The 12,273-nt window shown below is 37.4% G+C and overlaps 1 protein-coding gene across 2 annotated transcripts in view; it reads left to right on the forward strand.

Annotated features, from left to right (window-relative positions):
* atg7 (ATG7 autophagy related 7 homolog (S. cerevisiae)) overlaps positions 1-12,273 on the forward strand; it is a 58,033-nt gene that overhangs the window by 3,163 nt on the left and 42,597 nt on the right. For both annotated transcript variants that reach the window (XM_085274284.1, XM_085274285.1), the window contains exons 3-13: positions 179-233; positions 821-938; positions 1,099-1,176; positions 1,307-1,423; positions 1,718-1,864; positions 2,237-2,325; positions 5,654-5,781; positions 6,520-6,610; positions 6,786-6,930; positions 8,458-8,616; positions 11,588-11,782. In XM_085274284.1, coding sequence (XP_085130410.1) covers positions 179-233; positions 821-938; positions 1,099-1,176; positions 1,307-1,423; positions 1,718-1,864; positions 2,237-2,325; positions 5,654-5,781; positions 6,520-6,610; positions 6,786-6,930; positions 8,458-8,616; positions 11,588-11,782 — 1,322 coding nt within the window. The remainder of the gene's footprint in view (positions 1-178; positions 234-820; positions 939-1,098; positions 1,177-1,306; positions 1,424-1,717; positions 1,865-2,236; positions 2,326-5,653; positions 5,782-6,519; positions 6,611-6,785; positions 6,931-8,457; positions 8,617-11,587; positions 11,783-12,273) is intronic.

A 12,273-nucleotide genomic window follows, 5' to 3' on the forward strand; every position in this document is an offset into this window, starting at 1 on the left:
ACCTGCAGCAGGACCAGGCTCAGGGAGGAACAGCTATCTGCCATTACTGGTTGAGGGTGATGGGAGGAAGACAGAATAAGCAACACACTCACTCACTGTCAAATGCAGTTTTCCCACTTGATTGACAGATCTGTATTTTCTATTACCAATGTGGCTGATCGACTTTCATGTCTGATAGGTGATCCTCTTGGTTTGCCTACCCGTCTAACTTTGGAGTACAGTGCATTTGATGTGTAAGTATAAGGCATTATGTTGTGTAAAGAAGCATTACACTTCTGCTAAGTTTTTCTGCTGCCATTGAGTCTTGTGATGCAAAGTGTCATTGTAAACAAAGCCAAAATAAAAGCATAGCATAGACTGTTGGGGTCACACTGCTGGGCAGGTGGGAGGACAACGTGGACACCTAAATTGATACCATCTACGGTACTAAAAATCTTAAATGAGTTGAATCTCGGTGACCTCCACCTGAAGATCAGAAGTTTTCTGAAAATCTTGTGAATGTGATAACTCAACAAGGAAGTTACCCAGGATGTTTCGACTTATTCCATAGGTGCAGCTACAGTGAGGCAGAGGGGAAGCACCGAAAGCTGCCAGTATTTTTAAATCGGCTCTGAACAGTTACAAAAAGCCTGTGTGTCTAAAGAAAAAAAAAATGACGTGGCCTTCATCCGATTGTGCAGTTGTCACAGAGATGTTTTGTGTATGTACTTCTATATAGGGAAAAATAAACTTTTATATATCCCACTGGTTTCTGGTGGTCAGTATGTTTACACTGTGAACATACAGTTTAATGAAAAATGTGTTGGTTTTTTGCTGTTAGTGATGGTCCAACTCCCGCTCGTTGCTGCCCAGCTTTGGGAACGCTGTACAACACCAACACTCTTGATGCCTTTAAGACTACTGATAAGAAGGCTCTGTTGGAGAAAGAAGCCAAGGAGGTAAGAGACATCCAGTGGCAATTTGTTCTGACATCAAAAACATGTTGAAAGTGGATTATCTATAAAGTAGGCATTAGAATGGTCATATTTCCCAACAGAACATTACCTGATTAAATTATTGATTATTTTTTCTTTTGTATTATCTCTCTTTGTTGGGTAGATTTGGGATGCTATACAGTCTGGAGCTGCACTGAAGGACCCGTCCATCCTTTGTAGATTTATTCTCCTTACCTTTGCAGTGCGTAAAAATATGATCATATATGTTTGCTTGTTCTTTTTTGCTTTTGTTTTTTTCTACACTTTAACAACTTCATGTAACCAGTTTCCTTTCATGTTTCTCTCTTGTTCTGGCTACTCTTTTTAAACAGGATTTGAAGAAGTACAATTTCTACTACTGGTTCTGCTTTCCTGCTCTCTGTTTCAAAGAGGCGATAATGCTTGTTCGACCGCCCTCCGTCCTAGATCAGGTTTTCTCTGCAAAGCAGGTTGGATTTTTAAAGATCACCATATAATTTTAGATATTACACTTTGAAGTTATCCTTAAATGACCTTTTCTGAAAAAGTTAAAACTCTACAATTACTATTAGCTGTTTTATATGATGAATACAAAGTGCTATTAGTGTCTTCCACTGCTTCATCTATATAAACCAAAAGAATTTTACTGAATAATTCGGTTTTCATCCCTTTGAGGTCACTTGGTTGAGAATTGCTGCACTGACTTCAGCACTTGTGATATGTTTGAATTGCCGGATTTTTCTAACTTCTAATTTCTGTCTTAGATTGCAGCCCTGCAGGATGCTTATGATGGCCTGTGCATCAAAACAGGAGCCACTGCAGTTCCTTACTTCCTAATAAAATACACAGATGAGTCAGTTCAGATGGCCGTGCTGGGGGACTGGGAGACATTTTTCAGTGATACTAAGAAGGTTTCAAGAAGATTTTTATATTTATATTATTAGAAACAGGAATTTAATCTTATATTTTATTATTCTGTGTGTCTGCTACTTTTTTTGCACTTAGATCAATATCATAATAGTATGATTTAAAGTATACACCAAAAGTTTCCAAACCTATTGTTGTTCATTCTGTAATAAAAAAAAAAAAAAAAGATTCAAACAGACTCGTTTTTTTAATAAGGTTTAAAATTTATTTTGTTGTGGCTTCAAACTGGATTTCTACTGTAGTTTTATTGGCTCATCACATTTTACTAATGTTGTCTACTGTTACACACTCACACAATAACACATATACGCATTCACGCCTTGCTAATGTAAACATACCTTGTTTGTTTTCTCTAGGTTACTATGGGTGTCTATGATCCGTGTACTCTGTCCCAACATCCGGGCTGGCCTCTGAGGAATCTACTGATGCTTGTAGCTAACCAATGGTAAACTCTGTGTGTGTGTGTGTGCATGTGTGACTGTGTTTTGAGGAAGTTGTCTCAATGATGTGTGCTGTCGGTCATTAAGTAATTTGGAAAAACCTGCTGAATTTCACTATGAGTTGCACATAAATGAAAGGCTCCTCTTCCTGACTGATTTCCCAACCCTGCTGCAGTGTTAGGAAAGCAAACCTTTGTAATTTAAGAAAATTATCAATTTCAAAAAGAGAAATGTATCAGTTTAAAAATGTTTGCATCAGGACAAAAGCAATTGAAACTCTACTAAAGTTATTCTGTTCCACTCGGACTGAAAAAGAAATATCAAGCTGCTGCTTCGCCTCAGTGGTGTTGCAAGAGTTTAGTGGGGATGTGATTAATTTGATCAATTACATGTGCTCCTAGATGACAGCACTTGCTTACAGAAACACGACTGTTGCTTTTAAGCTAGTCCCATTTGTCTATAAGGATATCAATTTTCCAGATAAACAAGGTTTATTTCTTCCATTTAAGCTCTTGCTAAGCTTTAATCTTAAAATGTAAATCAGGTTGTCCAAACAGTTTATATTGATCTAATCTGCCTTGCTTGAAGAGGATGAATAATGATGTCACTGCTTGCTGATTTATTATTTTTTTCCACCTAAAAGATTTTCAAAATTATCTCCAAATTCCATCAGGAAACATTGCCGCTCATGTTTGAACTACTTTGTGTGGATTTATTGCCTTTATGTGAATCATATTTCTTTTTCTCAGTTGTATTTATATATTTTTTTACATTTTATTTATTCATTTATTTTTTATTGTGGCAGGGAGTAGTTGCGTGGTCTGGGTAAAAGACCATAGCTGGTTTGTTAACTCATGCCATACCTATCTGTGACACACAGCAGCTACTGTTTGTTCTAACCACAGGCGGTGTTGTTTTATACACAGTATGAGGTGTCTTTGCAGAATATTGACAGATATTTTTAACTAGATTTGATCTATTAAAGGTGCTGTTATTAAACACTTTTAACGGAATATGTATATTTCTTATTCTTTTTGGTTTGAAAAGCGTTAGCAGGCTCTCTTGGGATATTCCAAAGTTGATGGAGGGTTTCTACAGCAGGATAGATCGATAACGGTTGTTACTTTCATGTATGTCACGTAAAAGGAATGTATTGTTACATTGTTACAAGGCCACATTAAGAAAATTCTTATTAATCATTTGGTAAAAGTCAAAATATCAAGATCAAAGATGAAATTCTATTTCAAGAAAAAACTTCAAATACTCTTTTGAGGAAAAAAAGTTGAAATGTGAAGATTACAGCTGTTATTTTAAGACAAAATGCCATAGCTCCTATACCCTAACGTTTAGATGAGTTAGTGAAACAAATTGATCAGCCGTCTTATCATGTCTTGTGATACAAAGGACATCCTCTTTATTGTACGAGGGTGTAACCATCAGTATCATTGCATCTGTCCATTACTGGCCTTTTCATTTTGTACAAATCCAACCAATTCTTCCAAGTCCGTGTGTTTTGTTGAAGAAATATAGAAGAAATCGAGACACGTCAGACCTGGCAACATCTTGTCGCATTTTCTCTTGTCTTTCTACAGTTGTGGTGTGATATCACGCTGCTCTACCTGCAAATAGTTATTTGAGTTAGTTTTGCCTTTCTATCAGCTAAAAGCAGTTTGGCCAATCTCCTCTGGTTAGAGAGCCCCTGCTCACTGGATATTTTCTCTTTTTTTGACCATTTTCTGTAAACCCTAGTGATAGTTGTATGGAGAAATCCCAGTCGATCATCAGTTTCTGAAATACTCAGACCAGCCTGTCTGCGACCAACAACTACGCCTTATTTTCCCCGTTTTGATGCTCAGTATAAACTTTACCAAGTCATCTTAACCACGTCTACATGCATAAACGAACTGAGTTTCTGCCATGTGGTTGGCTGATTAAATGTTTGTGTTAAAATGCAGTTGAAGAGGTGTTGCTGATGAAGTGGGCAGTGAGTGTACATATTTATTCATTTATGAAGGACACGTTTTTTTATGTTTTCGAAAATAGTTATCTGTAAACAACACACTTGGACGTCCTCCTACATCAAGGGGCCATTTCTTTTGTGGTTAAATTAGGCTCCTTCATGAGTATATGTCACATATCATCAGGAGTGCATTTTTAAAGCAGGATATTGTGTGTTTTCATCCAATCAGCCTCTTTAAGTGTTGTAGGCTGTGATTTTTGCTTGTTTTGAACACTTTGTGCTTATGCTCAGTGTCTCCAAAGCAGGTGGTTGTGCTTTATCATCTTTAAATATTCGATTATGATTTTTATTTGCTTTATTCAGAAGTGGTTGATTCAACAATCAGAAAATTTAAAAAATAAAAGGATTCATATCCCACGGGCAATGATATATTTTAACCAGCTTAAGTTAAAAAAAAAGAAAAGGTTGTTTTGTTTATTTTTTTTAAAATATTGTATAAACGATGCAGGTGAAAACTGCAAATCATCTGAAAGCTTTTCGGTACTTTTATTTTAAGATGGTAAATAAAGGAGTTGAGCTGAGAAATGAAACTAAATAGTTTTTGAGTAAAAATGTAAATATTCAGATGTAGGAGTAGATATCAAAATGAAATAACATAACCCCATACCTGATGACTTTGAGCAAGAGGAAGCAACCCATCTCACACAACTGATCATAATGTTTTGTTATGTTCTGAGACTGTCGTTGAAATTATCTCTGTATGTTTCTAATTGTGGCTTTTATATCAGTTAAGAAGCGTTGCACACTCTTATTTCAGGTCTATATTGAGGAGTGTTTTGTCACAGAGCTTAGTTTTCCCTCTTTTTTTCTGGCATTTAAATTTTTTTTCTTCTATTGTACAAAAAAGGAACTCCCACAGAGGCTTGTTTAGCAATAGTCTTCTGTGATATCAACTCATGCATGCTCTGCAGGTTTTTATCTTAAACAAACCTCATCGATCCTGTGCTTGACTACATTTTTTCTCTCTGTTAAACATAAACTGTTGATACTGGCATCGATGACTGTGATGTCTTGCCTATTCAGTTCTTTTATCAGAGCTTGATTGTGTAACGTGACTCAGTTTTTCAGGACCATATTAGAGGAAGTGTTTTAGTACGGCTGTATAAGGTGTCAGAGTTTTATTTTGGAGCAACAGGCACATTAACGTGTATTTCACAATGATGGATGTGAGATATCTACATGTAAAAAAAGAAAAAAAGAAAAAAAAAAGAAAAAAGAAAATATATATATATATGTGTGTGTGTGTGTATATGTGTGTGTATATATTTTCAACATTTCATGTAGCATCTTGTGTGTGTATGTGTGCACTACAGGGGGTCTAAGTCTAAGCTGGACACAGTGGAGGTGCTGTGTTTTAGGGACAGAACTCTGCAGGGAAGCCGCTCCATTCAACAGAGCGTCATCTTCCATGTCAAACTACCTGAGCTTCCCAGCAACTCTGGTAATCTCTATTTCTTTCTGTGTTTCTCTTTTTATGTATGGGTGCATTGGTGCAGTTTGCATTGTGCTGCTGTGCATTTTTATATCGGTGCATTTGTATTTGTATTCATGTGAATGTGTGCATGCATTCAGATACATACACTTGTGGATATTAATAGTAAATTGAACACGCATTCTTAGTTCACTTTCCACCGAGACTCACTGTTTCTTTTTCAGGACACACTAATCTCACAAAGCGTTTCCATTATTCCTTTATCTGCTGAATAAGGGAAGAAAGTAATTTAAATGGTAATAGCAGGATGGGAAAGCGGGTAGCTCTTTGATCTGCAAAGGTTTTTGTTGAGTTCAGACAAGGAATCTTTGTTTTCCTCAATCTACCTCTGTGGTTCATAATGTCTTTTAATTAATTTGCTGAGGATATATTCATGCAGCAAAAAATGATTCATCTACTCTGATGATTTGATATTGTTTTGAAAAGGATTAACCAATCAACCTTGGCCCAACTTTACACCGGGTTCAGCTAATCCATCTTCTAAATTCTGAAAATAGAGAGGGAGTAGACTGTATGTTTGTGAATTAACATCCACACATCTCAATTAAATAAAGGTTTTGGTGTATTAGAAGTTTCATTAAAGTTGTTCTAGCCTGAAAGTGTTTCTGTATGCATTTATGATTTTTGCTTATTTTACATTGCAAGTGTGTTTTTTGTTGTTGGTTTTTTTTTTTTCTTTTTTGATAGCTTGTCCCAAGAGTGTCGGCTGGGAGAAAAATCCAAAAGGAGCCATGGGACCCAGGATGGTCAACCTCAGTGAATGCATGGACCCCAAACGGTGAAATAAATAATACACGTATTTGAACTTCAGCAGGTTGTCTCGACCACGTCTACATGCCTAAATGCATTGAGTTGATGTCCAGTGATTGCTGATTAGATATTTGCGATAACAAACAGTTGGTGAAGTGGCTAGTGCGTGTATGTCTTCACCTGTCTTACTTAATTTTTTATAGGCTTGCAGAGTCTTCAGTAGACCTGAACCTGAAACTCATGAGATGGAGGCTGGTTCCTTCCCTGGACTTGGACAAAGTGATCAACACAAAGTGTCTCCTTCTAGGTGCTGGGACACTTGGGTGCAATGTGGCCCGGACACTCATGGTAAGGATAGAAAATCAAATCAGTGGGTAGACAGGGTGATGAAGGTATGCTAGAATTTGGATAAGTGCTCCTTGGAAAGTGTTATGGCTCTTAATTCATTAGGGTCTATGACTTGCTTAACCAGAAACTGTTACAGAAGATTTTTTAAACACTGATGTTAGTAAAGATGAGAAATGTTATGTTTTGATGATGGGTAGTATTTATTTTTTCATGCTATGTTAAGGTGTAGCCGCAAGTCAGGTTACGAAACCTGTATAAAAGTTACTGCAACTTACAGGACAATCCATACAAATACTGCTAATACAACAATAATAAGCAGTAGCCCCGTGCCATTATCAAGACAGTTATCCTAAAAAGTGTAGATTTAACATTATTATCATATTACTGTGTGTCTCAGATTACATTTATACAAAAGAGAAAAAAAGGACTACTATTCTTCTAACTAATATGCTAGCATTACTGTTTCCACTGTTAACAGTATATATACACATACATGATGCTTGTTTGTTCAGAGTGTTTTTGGAACCACTGACTTTCACAGGAACATGCTTGAAGTCAGGATTTCATCAAAGGTTCCTTTAACAGAAGCTCATAAGCTTTGCAACAATTGTCAGGTTCACTGTTTCACTGTCACACACCTCAATTTTTTACATTCTTTTTATATGTCTTTATTTGATAGTTGAGCAGTTAAGATAGACAGGAAATTGGGGAGAGAGAGGAGGGGAAAGCAGGGGTTGTAGTTGAACCTACGCCACTGCACTCCAACCACGTGGCATGTGTTCACCAGGTTTTTACAAAGATTAGAAGATGCTCGATGTTAATTATTTTTCATTCTGGGGATGTAGGCAGCACCTCTCTATAAATAAACCTTCTCTTAAACTGATCAGCTGACACACTGTTCACCACTTGTTTCACTTTTGGTGTCTGAACATGATGTGTGCCATAAAGTTTACAGTATACTGCAAATGAGTTATCTTGAATTGCTTTTGCTAACCACTTGAAATTCTGAAACAACTTTAGCGTTTTAATTAATTTGCACTCACAGAACAGAAGCATAGACATGTCACATTATTTGTGATGATATAATCTTGTCCAATTATCAACTGGACAAAATAGATTTTCTTTCATTTTTAAAAATCCTTTCCATCCATATCAGTGACTTAAAAAACTTTTTTAAAAAGGCTTACTCAGCTTTTAATATTTTTTTCAGTGTGAAAAACAACAGCTCTGATCTGCAGGTACAATCATCATCCTTGGTGCTTGCTTTTTTTCACCAGTTATTTGATTGTCTTTCACACTGAACCTGGTGTAATGTAGAATAGAACTAAAATTATACAGTTGTTTAACCTGCACACTAATGCACCCATTATTTCAGAGTTAGATTATAATTGCACTAAGTATTCATTTTAAATGCACACAAGGCACACCATCTCCCACTCATTGTCACTGAAACTGTTTACAAAGCGCCATTTAGGTCAGTGTTCATGTCAGTAAATGGTCGACTATGGTTTTTCCATTTTTCTCCAGGGATGGGGAGTGCGACACATTACATTTGTAGACAACGCAAAGATCTCATACTCCAATCCAGTGCGGCAGCCGCTTTATGAGTTTGAGGACTGTCTTGGAGGTGGAAAGTCCAAAGCCATGGCAGCTGTTGACCGACTTACCAAAATCTTTCCCGGTGTGGTACGTCGAATAACAATGCTTAACTGTGTAATATGACGCCTGTATTTCTGCTCATATTTTAGAGTTAAAGCATGCCCTGCTTCTTGGAAGCCAATGATTACAGTCTGTCATAATCCCTGTTATTCATTTCTTCAGAAATCCTGTGATTCTGTTCTGCATATTTCAGCGTTATATTGGAATCGCACCAAGCACTCATTTGAAATGCACACAAGGCACAGTGCCTACTAGTTACTGTCACTGATGATGCTCACAAAGTGCTGCTGAGGCCAGTGTTCATGTGATAAATGGAGGTTAATTATCTTAAAATAACATTGAAAAAGATGAATTTGTAATCACTGTACAACTGCACTGAATGCAATTGCCATTTTACTATTTTTAGGTTTTTAATTGTATTCCTGTTTGAGTTCTTGTAACTTAGATGTGAAGTACACACCATGGAGAATAATAAGAGTTGGTTTTTATGCATATTAATGCTGGTGGTTTCAATACTTTGCAAATTAATGAGTGGGTTCTCTGTGGGTGGGGTTTTTGTTTTCTTTTTTTTGGGGGGGGGGGGGGGGGGGGTATATATTTCAGCAAATGAAAAAGAAAAAGCAGCCTAACAAACACTCAAGAAGGGCTGTGGATTGGTTTGAAAGGGGGCAGCCTATTAAGCGACTAGAAAGTGCAAAGACTGGCTGCATATTTATAACGTGAGTCACATGTGCAGTATGCATTTCAAAATGAGGTGATTCACTTGTCTGTCCTGGAATATTATGCAATGTTGGGGTCAGAAGATCATGAAGCTTAAAAAAATGATTGGGCAGTTTTCCCTTTTATATGTTGGTGGCAGATTTAATCATCTCGGTATCTGACAGCTTCATTGACTCAGAACCCATTTATAGTGTGTGTGTGTGTGTGTGTGTGTGTGTTTCCATGACCAATAATACTGTTTTCACATTAGCTATAAACATTTAAGCCAAAAATGATTTCTCCTTCTGAAAACATGACACTTCAAAGCTGGATCAATAGCAATCTAATGGACAGCAAATACAAAGCTACTGCCAGGAGATTTTTGGCATAGCTTAGAAAAAGCATCCAGACAGGTTGCTTTGCACAGATAATAAAATTAGCCTCACAGCACATCTAATGCTCACAAACCAAACACGTTATCTTCACTTTTAAATCTGGAGCGAAATCCACTTCTGGAGCCTCTAAATCATTTTTAAAGCATTTGAAGAAGACTGACTAAGAAAAGCAGCGTGTAAAATGCTTTCACACCTTCTGCTTCTTGTCAGCTTGTAAGTTTTAACTAAACTGACCATGTGTAGGAGTCTCAAAACTTGTGTGTCCCTAGCGTGCCTGTGCCTTTATCAGTCACATCTCACACAGCGACTCCCTCAGTGTTTAAACGTCTGATGTAATTTACCTTAAACTGTGTAAGATTCAAGCCTCATTGTTAAAGTATTGATTTTTCAGAGCTTGCAATCATCTCTGTAATAACGTGTCGGTGAAACGAGATACACTAGGACGGGAAAATGGTGTCACACATTAAAAGAAACGTGATGTCCTTTTAAGTTGAACACACACACACACACACCTGTCATGTCATCAACTTGACATCCAGGTCTCTCGCCACCCTGGCCCACCCTTATTTTCAGTTTCTCTCTGAATGTTCTGGGAATGAAATAGAAAGTGAAAAAACGGACACGTGGCCCCGTGTGGTCATGACGTGTCGTGACACTTTGTGTTTTCACCATCAAACTAGCTGCATCCACACCTGCTCCTATTTGTAACAGTGTGAGCGTGTGCCTGCTTGGCTTTCCTCCCTGCTTGTTTTTCTGCAAACGTATGGGTGTCAGGTGCAACTGTGAAAGATGGAAAGACAAATATGAAGAGGGTGAGCTGAAAGTGCAGAAGTACTTTAATTGAACTGGGGGAATATGGTTCAAACAAGGTCACAATGTTGAAAATGTCAGGCAGATTTCTTATTTTGTATGTGGGCGAACACCTGACACAAGTCACCTGACATTTCCAGGAGCTTCTTTTTCTCGCTTAAAATTTGTTCTCATCAAAACTGGATCATCAACAGCGGCTTTCTTGGATTGTTTTATTTTTCCAGAAAGTTTTTTTTTCTCACACTCAAAAAGATGTATGTTTTTCTTGGCTGTAGGTTAAGGATGTTTATAGAGGAAATTGGAATATGATTACCACCTCTGCAGCTTAGCAACACTTACGTCAGTGAAATATAAATTCAAGACTTGGTTGACAAGCTCCCACACTTACAATGTGAGGAGTGAAGGCAGAAGACCCACTGATTGAGTAAAAGTGGCATTTTTATTTTTTCTTGTTCAAATCTCGCACTTCTGCTTTGCCCTTTCTGTCCTTCTCTTGACTATGAAATGACTCTTGACATTTCCGTTTGCCTTGTTGTCGAGTATACGCTCCCTGAAGATAAACATGGCACGAGAATTTTGGCAGTGGACAACAAAAGACTGAACATTGCCTTTTTTAAGGATATTTTGTTGACTTTAAGATGATCTTTTATGTTTTATTTTCATACTGCTGAGTTATACAGGACCTTTTTTTTTCTGATCTCCCCAGTCTGTCAGTTACCAGACAGCAGAGAAATTTGCTTTTCAATCTGTGACTGAGGAAATCCATATTTTCATGTCTCAGAAGATTTCTGTAACCTGACTTCTTTTTATGTATAAGGTGCTTTTGGAATGGCACTATTCTTTTATGTCCTTACATATTTTATACTATAGAGATTTGAGCCAGATGTACTGGAAAAAGAATACCTCCTGAGAGTATTAAAAGTTGGTTTCCCCATAAATAATGTATGCATATGAATCAAATACATTTTAATAATGTCAAAGAGAGCTGATTGTGCAAACAAAAGACTTGTACATATTGTACATATCGTGCTAGTTACCACACATGTCTGCTCAATTTGTAAGCCGTTCCTTACCTCTATTTCTTTCTATTGCAGAATGCAGAAGGTTACAATATGAGCATCCCCATGCCTGGCCACCCTGTGAATTTCTCTCAGGCCACTCTGTCTCAGGCCCAGAGAGATGTCGAGCAGCTGGAAAAGCTAATTGAAGAGCACGATGTGGTGTTTTTACTAATGGATACAAGAGAGAGCCGCTGGCTGCCTACGGTTATCGCTGCCAGCAAGAGGAAGGTAGGAAGGAACGGTACAATATGTAGAATGAACGGTCACAAAGCAGTGCGGTAGGGTGTGTGTGTGTGCGGGGGTGGGGTTCGATTATAGCTCCACTTATAGTATTTTACATAAAAACAATGAATGAAATGATGACATGCAATGTGAAAGTGGACACCTGCAACGAAGTGTGCACTCATGATTATTATTAAACTCTGCAGTTTAGCGGAGCTACTTTCAGCTCATTATTTGGTTCTGCACATTCGCCCTGTCACCGCTCTCATGAACTCGCTTAGAGGAGACAGCTGTTTTCAGCAAAAAAGCTCTAAATCAATCCACTGAGCAGCGTCGTGTAGCAACTAGACAAACTAGTCTGTGAATAAAAGTCAAACATAAAACACCAAAAAGACCAAAATAGACGTAAATATTCAACCTTTTTACCTAAATGACTAGAAAAGTAATTAGAAACAAAGTTTTTAATAGTTCATTGTTTTATACTGCAGATTAAAAGT

Source organism: Mchenga conophoros, linkage group LG5, assembly GCF_057382185.1.
Source record: "Mchenga conophoros isolate Kocher_MC1m ecotype Shallow Benthic linkage group LG5, M_conophoros_male_GT1.1, whole genome shotgun sequence".
Taxonomy (NCBI): Eukaryota; Metazoa; Chordata; class Actinopteri; order Cichliformes; family Cichlidae; genus Mchenga; species Mchenga conophoros.